Raw genomic sequence first — 21,244 nt, forward strand, 5'->3', positions numbered from 1 at the left:
CCCCCAGGGTGACACCCAAAGCCACCACTGTGTCCCCAAGGTGACACTCAAAGCCACCACTGTGTCCCCAGGGTGACACTCAGGGCCACCCTTGTGTCCCTATTGTCCCCAAGGTGACACCCAAAGCCACCCCTGTGTCCCTAAGGTGACACCCAAGGCCACCACTGTGTCCCCAAGGTGACACCCAAGGCCACCCCTGTGTCCCCAAGGTGACAACCAAGGCCATCCCTGTGTCCCCAGTGTCCCCCAGGGTGACACTTAGGGCCACCCCTGTGTCCCTATTGTCCCTAAGGTGACACGTTGTGTGGTGGGTGTGGGTGTGGGTTTGTGGGTGGGGTGTTTTTGTGGGTGTCAAGGCCACCCCTGTGTCCCCTAAGGTGACACCCAAGGCCACCACTGTCCCCCCAAGGTGACACCCAAGGCCACTCCAATGTCCCCCTAGGGTGACACCCAAGGCCACCCCTGTGTCCCCAATGTCCCCTGATGTCCCCAAGGTCACCACACACCCTCTTGTCCCAGGTCACCTTTATTGTCCCCTTGGGGACACCCCGCTGTGGCCACGCCCCCATTTGGGGGTGACAAGGGACATTTTGGGGTGTGGTGACGTCACCGGTGTGGGGACAGTGACAGGGACAAAGTCCCCAGTGGATTTGGGATCCCAAAGGTCCAAAATCCCCCAAAATTCTAAAACTCCCAAAAAAACCCCAAATTTGGAGATCCCAAAGTTCCAAAGCATCCCCAAAAATCCAAACTTGGAGACTCCAAAGTTCCAAAATTCCCCCAAAAATGAATCTGGGGATCCCAAAGTTCCCCCAAAACCAGATTTGGGGATCCTAAAGTTCCAAAATTCCCCCAAAAATCCATCCTGGAGATCCCAAAGTTCTGAAAAGCCCCAAAAAAATCCATCCTGGAGATCCTAAAGTTCCAAAATCCCAAAAAAATCCATCCTGGAGATCCCAAAGTTCCAAAATTTCCCCAAAAAAATCAAATTTGGGGATCCCAAAGTTCCAAAATGCCCCAAAAATCCATCCTGGAAACCCCAAAGTTCCAAAATGCCCCAAATTTGAGGTCCTGAGCAGATAAAAGCAGAAAATAAAATAAAATAAATTAAAAGCTTGGGGGGTCGGGATGTCCCCAAGGTGTCCCCAAGGTGTCCCCAGGGTGTCCCCAGGGTGTCCTGGATGTCCCCAGGGTGTCCTCAAGGTGTCCCCAAGGTGTCCTTGAGGTGTCCCCAAGTCGTCCTCAATGTCCTCAAGATGTCCCCAAGGTGTCCTTGATGTCCCCAAGGTGTCCCCAAGGTGTCCCCAAGGTGTCCCCGATGTCCCCTCAGTTCACCAGCAGCGCATTGTCCTGATCAGGAGCCCTGTGGGGGAACAGAGAGGATTTTAGGGGATTTTGGGGATTTTTGGGGGATTTTTTTGGATTTTAGGGGGATTTTGGGGAGATTTTAACATTTTTTGGGGGAATTTTAGGGGAATTTAGGGCATTTTTGGGGAATTTCTTTTATTTTTCAGGAATTTTGGGGATTTTTTTATATTGGGGGATTTTTTTATATTAGGGGATTTTTGGGGTAATTTTCGGTTTTTGATTTTGGGAATTTGGAATTTTTAGATTTCAGGTGATTTAGAGAAATTTTTGATTTTGGGAATAAAATTTTGATTTTGGGTTTTCTTTTTTATTTTTGGGGGAATTTTGGGGGAATTTTTAGGGATTTTTAGGGATTTTTTCAGGTGATTTTGTTCCTAAGGTGACATCCAAGGCTACCCCTGTGTCCAAATTCCTCCAAAATCACCTGAAAAAATCCCTAAAATTCCCAAAAATCCCAAAAATTCCCAAAAACTCCCCAAAATTCCCCAAAATCTAAAACAATCCCCCAAAATTCCCCAAAAAAATCCCTGAAAAATAAAAGAAGTTCCCAAAAAATTCCCCCAAAAATCAAAAAAATTCCCAGAAAATTGCCCCAGAAATCAAAAAAAATCCCCCAAAACCACCTGAAAAAATCCCTAAAAATTCCCCAAAATCCCCCAAAATTCCCAAAACTCCCCAAAATCCAAAAAATTCCCCCCAAAATCCCTGAAAAATACAAAAAGAGTTCCCAAAAAATTCCCCCAAAAATCAAAAAAATTCCCCAAAATTCCAAAATCAAAAAAAAAATTCCTCCAAAAAATAAAAAAATCCTCCAAAATCACCTGAAAAATCCCTAAAATTCCCAAAATCCCAAAATTCCCAAAACTCCCCAAAATTCCCAAAACCAAAAAATTCCCCCAGAATTCCCCCCAAAATCCCCGAAAAATAAGAAAGTTCCCAAAAAAATTCCCCCAGAAATCAAAAAAATTCCCAGAAAATTCCCCCAAAAATCAAAAAAAATCCTCCAAAACCACCCGAAAAAAATCCCAAAAAATTCCCAAAATCCCAAAAATTCCCCAAAATCCCAAATTCCCGACCTGGCGCAGCAGCAGAGGGCGGGGCAGGAGGCGGAGCTCTCGCGGCGGAACTTTCCGGAACTGGGGCTGTCGTGGCACTGAGCGATGTAGGCGTGGAGCGGCGAGTGGCGCCTGTCACCTTCCGGCTGGTTCTGGGGACACAAAACTGTCATTGTCACCTCAGTGTCACCTTCCGGCTGGTTCTGGGGACAGAAAACTGTCATTGTCACCCTTGGGGACACGGGATTGTCACCTCATTGTCACCTTCGGGCTGGTTCTGGGGACAGAAATGTGTCATTGTCACCTCTTTGTCACCCTCGGGCTGGGAATAGGGACAGAAAATGTCATTGTCACCTTGGGGACATGGGATTGTCACCCTCGGGCTGGCAATGGGGACAAAAAAGTGTCATTGTCACCCTTGGGGACAGGAAATTGTCACCCTCGGGCTGGTTCTGGGGACACGGAATTGTCACCTCGGGCTGCGAACGTCACCCTGGACTGGCTCTGGGGACACAGGGGACATGGGATTGTCACCTCGGGCTGGGCGTGGGGACAGGGACAGGTGAGGGGACAGACAAGGTGACAGAACAGACAAGACAGGGTGATGGACAGGTGATGTCACACACGGATGATGTCACAGAGTTGCCACACGCAGATGACGTCACACAGGTGAGATAACACACAGGTAATGCAGATAACACACAGATGACATCACCCAGGTGACAGGTGACACCCAGGTGAGGTGACACCTGTCCAGCTCACCTTGATGGAGTCATATGACCTGGTGATGAGGTGAGACAACACAGATAACACACAGGTAACACACAGATGACGTCACACAGGTGAGATAACACACAGATGACATCACACAGGTAACACAGGTGACACCCAGGTGACACACTCACCTTGATGGAGTCACACGACCTGGTGATGAGGTGAGATCACAATGATAACACAAGGATGACATCACAAAGGTGAGATAACACAGGTAACACACAGGTAACACACAGATGACATCACACACAGGTGAGATAACACACGGATGATGTCACCCAGGTGACAGGTGACACCCAGGTGAGGTGACACCTGTCCAGCTCACCTTGATGGAGTCACAGAATCCAGTGATGAGGTAAGATAACACAGAGAACACACAAATGACATCACACAGGTGAGATAACACAGGTAACACACAGGTAACACACAGATGACATTACACAGGTGAGATAACACACCGATGACGTCACACACAGGTGAGATAACACGCAGATGACATCACACAGGTGAGATAACACACAGATAACACACAGATGATGTCACCCAGGTGACAGGTGACACCCAGGTGAGGTGACACCTGTCCAGCTCACCTTGATGGAGTCGTATGACCCGGTGATGAGGTGAGACAACACAGATAACACACAGGTAACACACAGATGACATTACACAGGTGAGATAACACAGATAACACGCAGGTAACACACAGATGACGTCACACAGGTGAGATCACACAGATAACACACAGGTAACACACAGATGATGTCACACAGGTGAGATAACACACAGATGACGTCACCCAGGTGACACAGGTGACACCCAGGTGACACACTCACCTTGATGGAGTCGTATGACCCGGTGATGAGGGCGATGAAGAGGCTGAGCACCATGTAGATGAAGAGGGCGCTGAAGGAGTACAGGTACACCTGGCTGAAGAGCCACACCAGAGCCCCGCTGGGCCGCAGCGCCGCGAAGGTGGCGAACATGTCATCGCCGTTCACCAGCGAGAACAGGCACTCGGACACCATGGACAGCGACCGGAACTGGGGACAGGGACACCAGGGTCACCTGGGTGTGTCACACCTGTGTCACACCTGTCACACCTGTGTAACACCTGTGTCACACCTGTGTGTCACCTGTCACACCTGTAACTCCCCATGTCATCGCCGTTCACCAGCGAGAACAGACACTCAGACACCATGGACAGCGACCGGAACTGGGGACAGGGACAGTGTCACCTGTGTCACCTGTGTCACACCTGAGTGTCACCTGTCACACCTGTGTCACTCACAGCTCACCTGTGCGATTTGGGAATCTCCCAACCCCAAAACCGGGATTTGGAAAGGAAACCAAACCCCAAAAGTGGGATTTGGGGAAGGAACAGAAATCCCAAAAGTGGGATTTGGAATAAACTCAAATCCCTGAACGGGAATTTGGGAATCTCCCAAACCCAAAACCCAAAATTTGGGAATCTCTCAACCTCAAATCCCGAAATCTGGGAATCTCTCAACCCCAAATTCCAAAATTTGGGAATCTCCCAAACCCAAATCCCAAAATTTGGGAATCTCCCAACCCCAAATCCCAAAATTTGGGAATCTCCCAACCCCAAATCCCAAAATTTGGGAATCTCTCAACCCCAAATCCCAAAATTTGGGAATCTCTCAATCCCAAATCCCAAAATTTGGGAATCTCTCAACCCCAAATCCCGAAATTTGGGATCACCTGGAGCTCACCTTGACGTGGTGCGGCCCCAGGACGATCCATCCACAAAAACAATATCCCAAATAAATCACAGCACAGGGATTTGGGAATCTCAAATCTCCATCCCAACCCCAAATCCCAAAATTTGGGAATCTCCAAATCCCGAAATTTGGGATCACCTGGAGCTCACCTTGACGTGGTGAGGCCCCAGGACGATCCATCCGCAGAAACAATATCCCAAATAAATCACAGCACAGGGATTTGGGATCATCCCAACCCCAAACCCCAAAATTCGGGAATCTCCCAAAATCCAGAATTTGAGAATCTCCAATCCCGAAATTTGGGATCACCTGGAGCTCACCTTGACGTGGTGAGGCCCCAGGACGATCCAGCCGCAGAAACAATATCCCAAATAAATCACACCACAGGGATTTGGGAATCTCAAATCTCCATCCCAACCCCAAAATCCCAAAATTTGGGAATCTCCCAATCCCAAAATTTGGGATCACCTGGAGCTCACCTTGACGTGGTGCGGCCCCAGGACGATCCATCCGCAGAAACAATATCCCAAATAAATCACACCACAGGGATTTGGGATCATCCCAACCCCAAAATTTGGGAATCTCCCAACCCCAAATCCCAAAATTTGGGATCACCTGGAGCTCACCTTGACGTGGTGAGGCCCCAGGACAATCCACCCGCAGAAACAATATCCCAAATAAATCACAGCACAGGGATTTGGGATCATCCCAACCCCAAACCCCAAAATTCGGGAATCTCCCAAAACCCAGGATTTAGGATCATCCCAAATCCCGAAATTTGGGATCACCTGGAGCTCACCTTGACGTGGTGCGGCCCCAGGACGATCCAGCCGCAGAAACAATATCCCAAATAAATCACGTCACAGGGATTTGGGATCATCCCAACCCCAAATTCCCAAAATTTGGGAATCTCCCAACCCCTAAATCCCGAAATTTGGGATCACCTGGAGCTCACCTTGACGTGGTGCGGCCCCAGGACGATCCAGCCGCAGAAACAATATCCCAAATAAATCACACCACAGGGATTTGGGATCATCCCAAACCCCAAAATTCAGGAATCTCCCAAAATCAAGAATTTGGGAATCTCCAATCCCAAAATTTGGGATCACCTGGAGCTCACCTTGACGTGGTGCGGCCCCAGGACGATCCAGCCGCAGAAACAATATCCCAAATAAATCACAGCCACGCAGCAGCAGAACCGGATGACGTTGGGAAGAGCGACGCGCAGAGTGACGATCAGGATCTGGGGGGAAAAGCGGGAAAAATGGGAAAAATGGGAATTGTCCATGGGAAATTGGGAATTATTGATGGGAAAATGGGAATTATTGATGGGAAGTGGGAATTATCCATGGGAAATGGGAATTATGGATGGAAAAATGGGAATTATTCAGATGGGAAATGGGAATTATCGATGGGAAAATGGGAATTGTTGATGGGAAATGGGAATTGTTGATAGAAAATGGGAATTATTGATGGGAAAATGGGAATTATCCAGGGGAAAATGGGAATTATCCATGGGAAATGGGAATTATGGATGGAAAAATGGGAATTACTCAGATGGGAAATGGGAATTATCGATGGGAAATGGGAATTATTCAGATGGAGAATGGGAATTATTGAAGGGAAAATGGGAATTGTTGATGGGAAAATGGGAATTATTGATGGGAAATGGGAATTGTTGATGGGAAATTGGGAATTATCCAGGGGAAATGGGAATTATCTGATGGAAAAATGGGAATTATTCATGTGGAAGAAAGAAAAATGGGAATTATTTAGGGGTGGATGATATCTTAGGTGTGTCCCCAATGTCCCCAGGTGTCCCAGGTGTGTCCCCAGGTGTCCCCAGGTGTGTCCCCAGGTGTCCCCAGTGTCACTCACGTTGTATTTCTGGAAGAAGGTCAGGTATCTGATCACCCCAACCCAGCCCTGTCCCTGTCCCCGATGTCCCCAGGTGTGTCCCAGGTGTCCCCAGGTGTCCCCAGGTGTCCCCAGTGTCACTCACGTTGTATTTCTGGAAGAAGGTCAGGTATCTGATCACCCCAACCCAGCCCTGTCCCTGTCCCCAGTGTCCCCAGGTGTCCCCAGGTGTGTCCCCAGGTGTCCCAGGTGTGTCCCTAGGTGTCCCCAGGTGTCCCCAGTGTCACTCACGTTGTATTTCTGGAAGAAGGTCAGGTATCTGATCACCCCAACCCAGCCCTGTCCCTGTCCCCAGTGTCCCCAGGTGTCCCCAGGTGTGTCCCCAGGTGTTCCCAGGTGTTCCCAGGTGTCCCCAGGTGTGTCCCCAGTGTCACTCACGTTGTACTTCTGGAAGAAGGTCAGGTATCTGATCACTCCAACCCAAACCAGCAGAGTCGATGTCCCCAAGAGGATGCTGCAGACGTCATAGCCGGAGAAGTTCTGAGGGACATCGGGGACATTGGGGACATTAATGGCGACGTTGGAGATATTGGGGACACTGGGGACATTTGGGGCATTGGGGGATATTTGGGGACATGGGGGATATTCAGGGCCTTGGGGACATTGGGGATATTGGGGACATTGGGGACAATGGGGACATTGGGGATATTAGGGACAATGGGGACATTGGGGACATGGGGACATTGGGGACATGGGGACAGTGCCACCTCCATGTCCCCTGGAGCACAAGGATGTCTCTAATGCCACCCTGGCCACTGTCCCCAATGACAATGGCACTGTCCCCAGGGGTGGCACTGTCCCCAATGACAATGGCACTGTCCCCAAGATGCTGTCCTTGTCCCCAATGACAATGGCACTGTCCCCAGTGATGGTGGCACTGTCCCCAAGGGTGGTGGTACTGTCCCCAATGACAATGGCACTGTCCCCAGTGATGGTGGCACTGTCCCCAATGACAATGGCACTGTCCCCAGGTGTGGTGGCACTGTCCCCAGTGATGGCGGCACTGTCCCCAGGAGTGGCGTCACTGTCCCCAGTGACAATGGCACTGTCCCCAGCACTGTCCTTGTCCCCAGTGACAATGGGACTGTCCCCAATGACAATGGCACTGTCCCCAGTGATGGTGGCACTGTCTCCAGGAGTGGTGGCACTGTCCCCAGGAGTGGTGGCACTGTCCCCAGTGATGGCGGCACTGTCCCCAGGAGTGGTGTCACTGTCCCCAATGACAATGGCACTGTCCCCAGCCCTGTCCCTGTCCCCAGTGACAATGGCACTGTCCCCAGCCCTGTCCCTGTCCCCAGCGGTCACCTTGGCCTCGATGCCGATCTTGAGCACAGTGCCCAGCACGGTCAGCAGGTCACTGCTGACCAACAGCAAGTACCAGCCGTTGAGGAACTCCAGGCGGTCAGCCAGGGACACTGAGTGACCATAGCGGCGCTGGAAGAACCGGCTGAACTCCTGAGGGGACATCGGAATGTCATTGTCATTGTCATTGTCATTGTTAGTGTTATTGTCATTGTCCCTGTCATTGTTACTGTTATTGTCACTGTTATGGTCACTGAGGAGCTCCAGGCGGTCAGCCAGGGACACCGAGTGACCATAGCGGCGCTGGAAGAACCGGCTGAACTCCTGAGGGGACACCAGAGGGTCATTGTCATTGTCACTGTGATTGTCATTGTCACTGTCATTGTCACAGTCACTGTCACTGTTATGGTCACTGAGGAGCTCCACTGGTCAGCCAGGGACACCAAGTGACCATAGCGGCGCTGGAAGAACCGGCTGAACTCCTGAGGGGACATGGGGACACTGTCATTGTCACTGCCATTTGTCATTGTCAGTGTTATTGTCGTTGTCACTGTTATTGTCATTGTCACTGCTATGGTCAGTGAGGAACTCCACCGGTCAGCCAGGGACACTGAGTGACCATAGCGGCGCTGGAAGAACCGGCTGAACTCCTGAGGGGACACCAGAGTGTCATTGTCATTGTAATTGTCACTGACATTGTTAGTGTTATTGTCATTGTCACTGTCATTGTTACTGTTATTGTCACTGTTATGGTCACTGAGGAACTCCACTGGTCAGCCAGGGACACCGAGTGACCATAGCGGCGCTGGAAGAACCGGCTGAACTCCTGAGGGGACATGGGGACACTGTCATTGTCACCTCATGAGGACACCAGGATTGTCATTGTCACTGTCATTGTCACTGTTACTGTCATCGTCACCCCCTGGTCACTGAGGAACTCCACTGCTCAGACATGGACAGCAAAAAAATTGGCTGAACTCTGATCCCATCTATCCCATCCATCCCAGAAATCCCATCAATCCCATCCATCCTAGAAATTCCACCAATTCCCTAAATCCCACCGATCAATCCCATCAATCCCATAAATCCATCCCAACTCACTCATCCTATAAATCCCATCCCATCAATCCCATAAATCCCATCAATCCCATCCCATCCCATCCCAAAATCCCATAAATCCCATCAATCCCATCCCATCCAATCCATCCCGTCCTATAAATCCCCCAAATCCCTGAATCCCCAAATCCCATAAACCCCATAAATCCCCAAAATCCCATAAAAACCCCATAAAAACCCCATTAAAAACCCCATTAAAAGCCCCATAAAAAAACCCACAAAAACCCCATAAATCCCCAAATCCTATAAAAAACCCCATAAAAACCCCATTAAAAAACCCATAAAAACCCCATAAAAACCCCATAAACCCCCAAATCCTATAAAAATCCCATAAAAACCCCAAAAACCCCATAAATGGCTGACCCTCTGCAGCAGGAATCCCCTGAGGATGGAGCGAGCGCAGAGCGCGAAGGACAGAGAGCAAACGGCGATCACCAGGATGTCAAAGAACAGCCGGAAGGAATTGTCACCTGAGGGGACAAATGGGGACACATGGGTGTGACAGGGACAGGGGACACCCTGAGTGTGACAGGGACACTCATGGGGACAGCCTTGGGGACACCCTTGGGGACACTCATGGGGACAGAGAGCAAACGGCGATCACCAGGATGTCAAAGAACAGCCGGAAGGAATTGTCACCTGAGGGGACAAACGGGAACACAGTGACACCCTGAGTGTGACAGACACCCTTGGGGACACCCTTGGGGACACTCAAGGGGACACTCATGGGGACAGAGAGCACACCGCGATCACCAGGATGTCAAAGAACAGCCGGAAGGAATTGTCACCTGAGGGGACAAATGGGGACACAGTGATGCACTGAGCCTGGGGGACACCCTGAGTGTGACAGACAGCCTTGGGGACATCCCTGGGGACACTCCTGGGGACACCCTGAGTGTGACAGACAGCCTTGGGGACAGTCTTGGGGACAGAGAGCAAACGGCGATCACCAGGATGTCAAAGAACAGCCAGAAGGAATTGTCACCTGAGGGGACAAACGGGGACAAGTGAGTGTGACAGGGACAGGAGACACCCTGAGTGTGACAGACACCCTTGGGGACACTCATGGGGACACTCATGGGGACAGAGAGCAAACGGCGATCACCAGGATGTCAAAGAACAGCCGGAAGGAATTGTCACCTGAGGGGACAAATGGGGACACATGGGTGTGACAGGGACAGGGGACACCTTTGGGGACAGCCTGAGTGTGACAAGGACAGGGGACACTCAAGGGGACACTCATGGGGACAGAGAGCAAATGGCAATCACCAGGATGTCAAAGAACAGCCGGAAGGAATTGTCACCTGAGGGGACAAACGGGGACAAGTGACACCCTGAACGTGACAGGGACAGGTGACACCCTTGGGGACAGGGGGACACCCCACTGTCACCCATGCCGTACATGGCAGGGTGCTGGCACTGCTGGGGACAGATGTCACCCCCTCAGGTCATTGTCACCCATTGTCACCCACTGTCACCTGTGCCGGACACAGCCGGGTGCTGGCACTGCCCATTGTCACCCATTGTCACCCATTGTCACCCTGTTGTTGTCACCTGTGCCGGACACAGCCGGGTGCTGGCACTGCCTACTGTCACCCACTGTCACCCGTTGTCACCCATTGTCACCTGTGCCGGACACAGCCGGGTGCTGGCACTGCCCAGTGTCACCCACTGTCACCCATTGTCACCTGTGCCGGACACGGCCGGGTGCTGGCACTGCCCATTGTCACCCATTGTCACCCATTGTCACCCATTGTCACCATTGTCACCTGTGCCAGACACGGCGGGGTGCTGGCACTGCCCATTGTCACCCGTTGTCACCCTGTTGTTGTCACCTGTGCCGGACACAGCCGGGTGCTGACACTGCCCATTGTCACCCCATTGTCACCCATGGTCACCATTGTCACCTGTGCCGGAGACGGCCGGGTGCTGGCACTGCCCACTGTCACCCACTGTCACCCATTGTCACCCGTTGTCACCTGTGCCGGCCATGGCCGGGTGCTGACACTGCTGGGGACAGATGTCACCCCCCCAGGTCATTGTCACCCATTGTCACCTGTGCTGGACACAGGCGGGTGCTGGCACTGCCCAGTGTCACCCCATTGTCACCCATTGTCACCCATTGTCACCCGCTGTCACCCTGTTGTTGTCACCTGTGCCGGACACAGCTGGGTGCTGGCACTGCCACCCATTGTCACCTGTTGTCACCCATTGTCACCTGTGCCGGACACGGCCGGGTGCTGGCACTCCCTGATGGCCGCTCGAGTGTCCAGCCTGATCCTCACCCTGCCGCTGTGGGCGCTGTTGTCAAACGTGATCTGGGGACACACAGGTGGCACTGTCACTGTCACTGTCACCATCACCGTCACTGTCACCTCAGCACCTGCCCGGTGCCCAGCGACAGCCGAGGGACAGTGGGGACATGAGAGGGGGACATGAGGGACACTCGGAGACACTTGGGGACACTTCGGGACACTCATGGTGACACTGAAAGGACATTTGGGGACACTCATGGACATTCAGGGGACACACGGGGACACTTGGGGACACTCTTAGTGACACTGAAAGGACATTCGGGGACACTCAGGGACACTCACAGTGACACTGAAGGGACACAGGTGACACTGAGGTGACATTTGGGGACACTGAGGTGACACTCAGGTGCTACAGGTGACACTCAGGGACACCCAGGTGACATTTGGGGACACTAGGGGACACTTGGGGCCACGCAGGGTGACACCGAAGGGACACAGGTGACACTCAGGGACACTCAGGTGACATTTGGGGACACTCAGGTCACACAGGTGACACTGAGGTGACACTGGGGACACACAGGTGACACACAGGTGACACAGAGGTGACACAGAGGTGACACACAGGTGACACACAGGTGACACACAGGTGACACTGGGGACACTCAGGTGACATTTGGGGACACAGAGGTGACACTCACGGTGACCCCGAAGGTGTAGCAATCGGGGATCTCGTTGTTGAGCAGAGTTTGGATGTTGATGGCTTTGAGTTGGAACTCGATGGTGACATTGATCAGCCTGAGGGGACAGCGGGGACAGCGCTGGCATCCCGGGGACAACACGGGAATAACCCAAAAACCCAAAATCCCAAAAAAAAAAAATCAATGGAATTCCCCAAAAAACCCAAAATCCCAAAAAAAACCCCAATGGAATTCCCCAAAAAACCCCAAAATCCAAAAAAAAATCAATGGGAATTCCCAAAATCCCAAAAAAAAACCCCAATGGGAATTCCTGAAAAAACCCCAAAATCCCCCAAAAAATCAATAGGAATTCCCAAAAAAACCCCAAAATCCTCCCAAAAAACCCAATGGGGATTCCCAAAATCCCCCCAAAAAACCAATGGGAATTCCCGAAAAACCCCAAAATCCCCAAAAAACCCCAATGGGAATTCCCGAAATCCCCAAAAAAAAAACCCAATGGGGAAGGGGAAAATTCCATTTGGGGGATTTTGGGGGACTTTTGGGGTTTTGGGGATTTTTGGGTTTTTGGGATTTTTGGAGATTTTGAGGATTATTGGGTTTTTTGGGATTTGGGGGTTTTTTGTGGATTTTTGGGGTTTTTGGGGAGATTTTGGGGTTTTTTTGGGATTATTGGGATTTGGGTTTTCTGGGGGATTTTTAGGGTTATTGGGGATTCTGGGGTTTTTTTGAGATTATTGGGATTTGGTTTTTTTGGGGAATTTTTGGGGTTTTTGGGGATTTTTGGGTTTTGGGGATTTTTGGAGATTTTGAGAATTATTGGGTTTTTTGGGATTTTGGGGTTTGTTTGTGGATTTTTGTGGTTTTCTGGGGGATTTTTAGGGTTTTTGGGGATTCTGGGGTATTTTGGGGATTTTGGTTTTTTGGGGTATTTTTGGAGTTTTTGGGGATTTTTGGGTTTTGGGGATTTTTGGAGATTTTGAGGACTATTAGGGGTTTTGGGATTATTGTGTTTTTGGGGGTTTTGGGGTTTTTTGGGGTATTTTTGGGGTTTTTGGGGATTCTGGGTTTTTTTGGGATTTTGGGGGTTTTGGTTTTTTTGGGGATTTTGGGATTTTTGGTTTTTTTGGGGGATTTTTGGGGTTTTTGGGGTTCACCTGTGGAACTGTAGGGTGAAGTTGCTGTCTCTCCCGTCCAGCACTGGAGGCTGAGGGTTTGTGGGATCGATGTGCAGGCAGTCTGTGGGGTCAGGGGGAGGAGAGATCCTAAATGTCCTGGGAACATCCCAAATCCCAAATCTTCTGGGATTCCTAATGCCCTGGGAACATCCCAAATCCCAAAACCCCTGGGATCCCAAATGCCCTGGGATCATCCCAAATCCCAAACTCCAAAACCCCTGGGACCATCCCAAATCCCAAATCCCGAATCTTCTGGGATCCCAAATGCCCTGGAATCATCCCAGACCCCAAATCCCAAACCCCAACCTCCTGGCTTGGACAATCCCAAACCCCAAACCCAATCCCAAACTACAAAAACAAACCCCAATCCCAAATCCAACCCCCAAACCCCCTGATTTGAACCATCCCAATCCCCAAATCCCAAACCCCAAAATCTACACCCCAAACCCAATTCCGAACCCCAATCCCAAAGCCAATCCCAAACCCTGCACCCCAATCCCAACCCCAATCCCCAAACTCGAATCCCAAACTGAATCCCAAACCCAAACCTCCTGGTTTGAACCATCCCAAACCCCAATCCCAAACCCCAAAATCTACACCTCAAACCCCATGGTTTGAACCACCCCAATGCCAAACCCCAACCCCAAATCCTGATCTCAATCCCCAAATCCCAAACCCAAATCCCAAACCCCGTACCCAAACCTCCTGGTTTCAATCATCCAAAATCCCCAATCCCAAACCTCAAACCCCAATCCCAAACCCCAATCCCAACCCCAAACCCTAAACCCCAAACCAAACCCCAATCCCAAATCTCAAACCCAAACCCCAAACCCCAATCCCAAATCCCAAACTGAATCCCAAATCCCAAACCTCCTGGTTTAAATCATCCCAAACCCCAACCCCAATCCCCAAAATCTACACCCCAAACCCCAAACCCCATGGTTTGAACCACCCCAAACCCCAATCTCAATCCCAAATCCTGATCCCAAACCCTACACCCCAATCCCAACCCAGACCCCAATCCCAAACCCCAAACCTCATGGTTTGAACCACCCCAATCCCAAATCTCATACCCAAATCTCAATCCCAAACCCCAATCCCAGACCCCAAATCCTGATCCCAATCCCAACCCCAGACCCCAAACCCAAACCCAATCTCAAACCCCAATCTCAATCCCAAACCCCAAACCCTACACCCCAACCCCCAATCCCAACCCCCAATCCCAACCCCAACCCCAAACCCCAAACCATAATCCTAACCCCAAACCCCAAACCCAAACCTCCTGGTTTAAATCATCCCAAATCCCAACCCCAAACCCCAAACCCAAATCCCAAACTGAATCCCAAATCTCCTGGTTTCAACCATCCCAAACCCCAATCCCAAACCCCAATCCCAAAGCCCAACCCCAAACCCCAATCCCAAAGCCCAACCCCAAACCCCCAATCCCAAATCCCAAACCCCAAACCCAATCCCAAACTCACCCCCAATCCCAATCCCCAAAATCTACACCCCAAACCCCAAACTCCATAGTTTGAACCACCCCAATCCCAAATCTCAATCCCAAATCTCAATCCCAAACCCAATCCCAAATCCCAAACCCAACCCCAAACCCCAACCCCAATCCCGTACCGGTGCTGACAGTGGGGTCGATGTCGAAGGTGTCGTTTTCGGGGTCGATGTCACCTCGGCGGAAGTAGCTTTGGCACAGCCGCAGCCCCGGGGGGCCAGCGGGGTCACCTGTGGGGTCACCTGCGGGGTCACCGTAGCCATAGCGGCCCAGGGTGGCGTTGGGGACAGCCAGGTACTGCGGGGACAGGTAGGGACATCCCGGTGACCCCAAAACATCACTGTGATCCTAAAATGTCACAGTGACCCCAAAATGTCACAGTGACCCTAAAACGTCACTGTGATCCCAAATATCTGTGATCCCAAATATCTGTGACCCCAATGTCACAGCCCAGGGTGGCGTTGGGGACAGCCAGGTACTGCGGGGACAGATAGGGACATCTGTGTGACCCTAAATCATCACTGTGACCCTAAAATGTCACTGTGACCCTAAAATGTCACTGTGACCCCAATTCAGCCCAGGTGTCCCCAAACCTCTTCAGTGTCTGCAAATCACCTCAGTGTCCCCAACCTCCTCAATGTCCCCAATGTCCCCAATCACCTCAATGTCTCCAATGTCCCCAACCTCCCCAATGTCCCCAAACCTTCCCAATGTCCCCAACCCCCGTGATGTCCCCATGATACCCCAATGTCCCCAATATCCCTGATGTCCCCAAACTCCCCAACGTCCCCAACGTCCCCAACCTCCCTGATGTCCCCAATGTCCCCAACCTCCCCGATGTGCCCATAATACCCCAATATCCCCAATGTCCCCAACCTCCCTGATGTCCCCAAACCCCCAATGTCCCCAAACCCCCAATGTCCCCAATGTCCCCAACATCCCCATGCCACCCTGATGTCCCAAACCTCCCCAATGTCCCCAAACCCCCAATGTCCCCAACCACCTCAATGTCCCCAATATCGCCAACCCCCCTGATGTCCTCAACCCTGCCAATGTCCCCATGCCACCTCAATGTCCCCAAACCCCCCTGATGTCCCCAATGACCCCAGCCTCCCCAATGTCCCCATGCCACCTCAATGTCCCCATGACCCCCAATGTCCCTAAACCCCCTATCTCCCCAATGTCCCCGTGCCACCTCAATGTCCCCAAACCCCCAATATCCCCAACATCCCCATGCCACCCCGATGTCCCCAACTCCTCCCAATGTCCCCGTGTCCCCATGTCACCTGGCGGATGGCATGGCCCAGGTGGCCCAGCAGGTCACTCTGGGTGTACACGGCGTGACTGTCATCGGAGCCATCCTGGTAGTCCTTGAGGAACAGGTGGTGGAATGTCACCGAGTTGTCCTCCTTGAAGGTCACCACCAGCTGGTTACTGAGGCCAAACAGGATCAGCTGGGGACAGTTGGGGACAAAAGCCACCACCCCTGTCAGCTCCTGTCCCACCATGGGGACACTGCCGTGTTTCATCCCAAAATGGTGTCACCCTCGACTTGGGGACAAAGGTCACCACTGTGCTCCCTGCCCAGTGTCCCCATGTCCTTGTCCCCTCTCCTTGGTGTCCCTGCCACTCCTTCTCCAGTGTCCCCAAGTCCCTGTGTCCCCTTCCTGGTGTCCCTGTGTCCCTCCCGATGTCCCCAAGTCCCTGTACTCCCTCCCCAGTGTCCCTGTGCCACATTCCTGATGTCCCCGTGCCCCTCCTGATGTCCCCAAATCCCTGTCCCTCTTCCCCACTGTCCTGTCACCCCTTCCCGAATGTCCCCAAATTCTTGTCCCCCCTCCCGATGTCCCCAACTCCTTGTCCCCCCTCCCCACAGTCCTGCCAGCCCTTCCCCATTGTCCCCAAGTCCCTGTGCCCTCTCCTTCATGTCTCTGTGTCCCTCCTGATGTCCCCAAATCCCTGTCCCTCCTCTCCCTGCTGCTCTGCCACCCCTTCCCCAGTGTCCCCAAGTCCCTATCCCCACTCCTGATGTCCCCAAATCCTTGTCCCCCCTCCCCGCTGTCCTGCCACCCCTTCCCCAATGTCCCCAAGTCCCTGTCCCCCATCTCCTGTGTCCTGCCACCCCTTCCCCAGTGTCCCCAAGTCCTTGTCCCCCCTCTCCCTGCTGTCCTGCCACCCCTTCCCCATTGTCCCCAAGTCCCTGTGTCCCCTTCCTGGTGTCCTTGTCCCACATTTCTGATGTCCCTGTGCCCCTCCCGATGTCCCCAAGTCCCTGTCTCCCCTCCCCTCTGCCCTGTCACCCCTTCCCGAATGTCCCCAAGTCCCTGTCCCTGCTCCTGATGTCCCTGCCACCCATTCTCCAATGTCCCCAATTCCCTGTGCCCCTCCTGATGTCCCCAAATCCCTGTCCCTCTCCCCACTGTCCTGTCACCCCTCCCCCATTGTCCCCAAGTCTCTGCGCTGCCCCTCTGTCCCCTCTGTCCCCACTATCCCCTCTATCCTCCCTGTCCCCTCTGTCCCCACTGTCCCCTCTATCCCCTCTGTCCCCTCTGTCCCCCCTGTCCCTCTATCCCCCTGTCCCCTGTGTCCCTTCTGTCCCCTCTGTCCCCGCTGTCCCTTCTGTCCCCTCTATCCTCCCTGTCCCCTCTATCCCCGCTGTCCCCTCTATCCCCCCTGTCCCCGCTGTCCCCAGCGCCACCTGCACGGTGACAATGACGATCTTGGCGAGCTGCAGCGCCAGTTTCACGGGTCGCCTGCCGCGCGCTCGGTACTTGTCGCACGGGCTCATGAAGAAGTACTTGAGGCGACGCCGCAGCTCCAGCTCCTCCCGCCGCTCCTCCTCCTCATCCTCCTCCTCCTCCTTCACCGGAACCGAAACCGGAACCGAAACCGAAACCGGAGCCACCGAAGGAGCCACTGGAGGGACCGGAGGGGTGGCCTCGGCCGTGCCGTACCCGCCGCTGCGGCTCAGCAGCCGCTCGGTCTCTGGGGACAGCGGTGTCACCTCCCCTGTCAGCGCTGTGCCGGTGTCCCCTCCCTGGCCCCGCTGATCCCCCCGGTGTCACCGGTGTCATCACCCTCCTTGTCGCCGCGGTCCTCTCGTCCCGGTGTCACCACCCCCGTCCCCGGTGTTGCTCCTGTCCCCAGACAGCCCTCGCCTCCCTGTCACCGGTGTCCCCGGTGTCACCAGCCCCTGTCACCGGTGTCCCCAGTCCCCGCTGTCCCCTCGCCCCGGTATCGCTCCTGTCCCCGCTGTCCCCTGGCCCCGGTGTCACTCCTGTCCCCACTGTGCCCTGGCTCCGGTGTCACTCCTGTCCCCGCTGTCCGCTCGCCCCGGTGTCACTCCTGTCCCCGCTGTGCCCTGGCCCCGGTGTCACTCCTGTCCCCGCTGTCCGCTCGCCCCGGTGTCACTCCTGTCCCCGCTGTGCCCTGGCCCCGGTGTCACTCCTGTCCCCGCCATCCCCTCGCCCCGGTGTCACTCCTGTCCCCGCTGTCCCCCCGTCCCGATGTCGCTCCGGTCCCCACCATCCCCTGGCCCTGGTGTCACTCCTGTCCCCGCTGTCACCACCCTCGGTCCTCCCTGTCCCTGTCCCATCATTCCCATTCCCCCGTTCCCACTCCCAATCCCGTTACCGGTACCGCTGCCATGTTCCCATATTGCACCCCACATTCCCATCCCATATCCCACATCCCACATCCTATATTCCCATCCCATATCCCCCATTCCCATCCCATATCCCCACATTCCCACTCGCATTATTGATCAATATTCCCATCCCATATCCCATATCCCCCATATATTCCCATATATTCCCACATCCCATATCCCCCATATCCCCCAATCCCCCATATCCCCCAATCCCCCATATATTCCCACATCCCATATCCCCCAATCCCCCAATCCCCATCCCACCATCCCCATATATTCCCCTATCCCATATCCCCATTCGCATCCCATATCCCATATCCCCAATCCCATATCCCCCATAAAATCCCATCTATTCCCATATATTCCCATATCCCCCATATATTCCCATATATCCCCATCTATTCCCATATCCCACATCCCCATCCCATTATCTCCCATATATTCCCATATCCCCATATCCCATATCCCACATCCCATATATTCCCATATCCCATATCCCAATCCCATATTCCATATCCCAATCCCATATCCCCCATCCCCATCCCATATCCTCCATTTATTCCCATATATTCCCATATCCCCCATCCCATATCCTCCATCCCATATCCCATACTCCATATCCCATATTTCCATATCCCCCATATATTCCCCTATGCCACATCCCATATATTCCCATATATTCCCATATCCCCCATATATTCCCGTATATTCCCATATCCCCCATTCCCATCCCATATCCCATATCCCCCAAATATTCCCTTATATTCCCCTATATTCCCATATATTCCTCCATCCCATATCCCCCATATATTCCCATATCCCCTATCCCCCATAAATTCCCCTATATTCCCCTAAATTCCCATCTATTCCCATAAATTCCCATATCCCCTATACCCCATAAATTCCCATAAATTCCCATAAATTCCCATAAATTCCCATCTATTCCCATATCCCCTATCCCCCATATATCCCCCATACCCCATAAATTCCCCTAAATTCCCATAAATTCCCATAAATTCCCATATATTCCCCTATATTCCCATCTATTCCCATATCCCCTATCCCCCATACCCCATAAATTCCCATAAATGCCCATATATTCCCCTATATTCCCATCTATTCCCATATCCCCTATCCCCCATATATCCCCATAAATTCCCATAAATTCCCATATATTCCCCTATATTCCCATATTCCCTATCCCCCATAAATTCCCCTATATTCCCCCTAAATTCCATAAATTCCATAAATTCCCTAAATTCCCATATCTATCCCCCATCCCATAATTCCCCAAATCCCCCAAATCCCCTAAATCCCCAAATCCCCCTAAATCCCCCCCTATTTCTCTCACCGCTCGCCGCCGCCATGGCTCGGGCCGCGCGCTCTCACATGACCGCGGCAGGAAGCGCTGGCCCCGCCCACAAACACCCGCGTGATCCCTCCTTATTTGCATAATCCCGCCCACCAGCTCCCGCCAATCACAGAGCCGGAACGCTGTGTATTTGCATAACCACGCCCCGTCTCCCAGAAAACACCGCGCGCCGGGGTCTATTAGCATAACCACGCCCACAAGCGGCGCGTGATTCGCTGCGGTATTAGCATAGCCACGCCCATCGCTGCCTGCCAATCACCGAGCGGGATTGAGCGCTCATTTGCATAACCACGCCCAGCCAGCTGACCGCGCGCAGCCGCTGTTCCCTCCCAGTGCTCCCAGTTAGAGCCAAACTGGGGGGGAAAGAGCTCCCAGTTCCCTCCCAGTGCTCCCAGTTAGAGCCAAACTGGGGGGAAAAGAGCTCCCAGTTCATTCCCAGTGCTCCCAGTTAGAGCCAAACTGGGGGGAAAAGAGCTCCCAGTTCCTTCCCTGTGCTCCCAGTATCGCTCCCAGTGCTCCCAGTTCCCTCCCAGTACTCCCAGTTAGAGCCAAACTGGGGAAAGAGCTCCCAGTTCCTTCCAGTGCTCCCAGTATCGCTCCCAGTGCTCCCAGTTAGAGCCAAACTGGGGGAGAAAGAGCTCCCAGTTTCCTCCCAGTGCTCCCAGTTCCTTCCCAGCGCTCCCAGTAAGAGCCAAACTGGGGGAGAAAGAGCTCCCAGTTCCTCCCAGTGCTCCCAGTTAGAGCCAAACTGGGGGGGAAAGAGCTCCCAGTTCCTTCCCTGTGCTCCCAGTATCGCTCCCAGTGCTCCCAGTTCACTCCCAGTGCTCCCAGTAAGAGCCATACTGGGACAGATTCTGCTCCCAGTTCACTCCCAGTGCTCCCAGTAAGAGCCATACTGAGGCAGATCCCAAACCGCGGCCAATTCCCAGACCTGCCGGTGCAGCTCTCGATCCATCCTGCATTCCGTCACTTCCCGCTTTTCTCCCCATTTTTTCCCATTTTTTCGCGTTTTTTCCAGAATTTTCCCCGCAGGGCAGGTCGAGTTGGGATATTCCCTGCAGTTCCCGGGATTGGCCGCCAGAGGGCGGCGCTGAGCTCCCAAATCCCCAATTCTCTCAGGAATTTTCGGGTTTGATCCCTTTTGGGGGATTTTCCCGAAAAACCCTAAAAATCCAGGAATTCAGGATCCCAAAAAACGCACCGGGAACGATCCCGTGGCAAATCCCAGACCCCTTTCTGTTGGAATTTCCCCATCCGTGATCCCCGAGCGCGGCTGTTCCCAACCCTCCCGGAATTCATCCGGATCTATTTTGGGTT

General features: G+C 52.8%; 1 protein-coding gene across 5 annotated transcripts; it reads right to left on the reverse strand.

The window, feature by feature from the left end:
• Positions 1-508: 508 nt before the first annotated feature.
• MCOLN1 (mucolipin TRP cation channel 1) lies at positions 509-19,990 on the reverse strand. Of its 5 annotated transcripts, XM_085045750.1 has the most exons (16): positions 19,907-19,990; positions 17,605-17,891; positions 16,193-16,360; positions 15,029-15,203; positions 13,379-13,460; positions 12,225-12,321; positions 11,490-11,589; positions 9,635-9,741; positions 8,159-8,308; positions 7,232-7,333; positions 6,057-6,179; positions 4,050-4,237; positions 3,186-3,204; positions 2,863-2,875; positions 2,445-2,562; positions 509-1,363 (listed from the first exon to the last, which is right to left on the reverse strand). In XM_085045750.1, the coding sequence occupies exons 1-16, from the start codon at positions 19,920-19,922 to the stop codon at positions 1,327-1,329; spliced, it is 1,782 nt and encodes a 593-aa protein (XP_084901876.1). In that variant the 5' UTR covers positions 19,923-19,990; the 3' UTR covers positions 509-1,326. The 5 variants fall into 5 exon arrangements, 4 of the variants coding, with proteins under 4 accessions (XP_084901876.1, XP_084901875.1, XP_084901874.1 ...); XR_014847894.1 differs by lacking the exons at positions 2,863-2,875; positions 3,186-3,204 and having other exon boundaries at positions 509-916; positions 1,039-1,363; positions 2,445-2,575; positions 4,031-4,237; XM_085045749.1 differs by lacking the exon at positions 2,863-2,875 and having other exon boundaries at positions 2,445-2,575.
• Between the last annotated feature and the right edge of the window lie 1,254 nt (positions 19,991-21,244).

This window comes from Lichenostomus cassidix, unplaced genomic scaffold (assembly GCF_008360975.1).
Source record: "Lichenostomus cassidix isolate B80296 unplaced genomic scaffold, HeHo_3.0 HiC_scaffold_39, whole genome shotgun sequence".
In the NCBI taxonomy this organism is placed as follows: domain Eukaryota; kingdom Metazoa; phylum Chordata; class Aves; order Passeriformes; family Meliphagidae; genus Lichenostomus; species Lichenostomus cassidix.

Coding starts and splice junctions, on each gene's coding strand:
- MCOLN1 (XM_085045749.1), bottom strand. Junction 13,461..15,028: donor CGACCCCACTGTCAGCACCG/GTACGGGATTGG, acceptor CTGACCCCACAG/ACTGCCTGCACATCGATCCC. Junction 11,590..12,224: donor GCTACACCTTCGGGGTCACC/GTGAGTGTCACC, acceptor GTGTGTCCCCAG/ATCACGTTTGACAACAGCGC.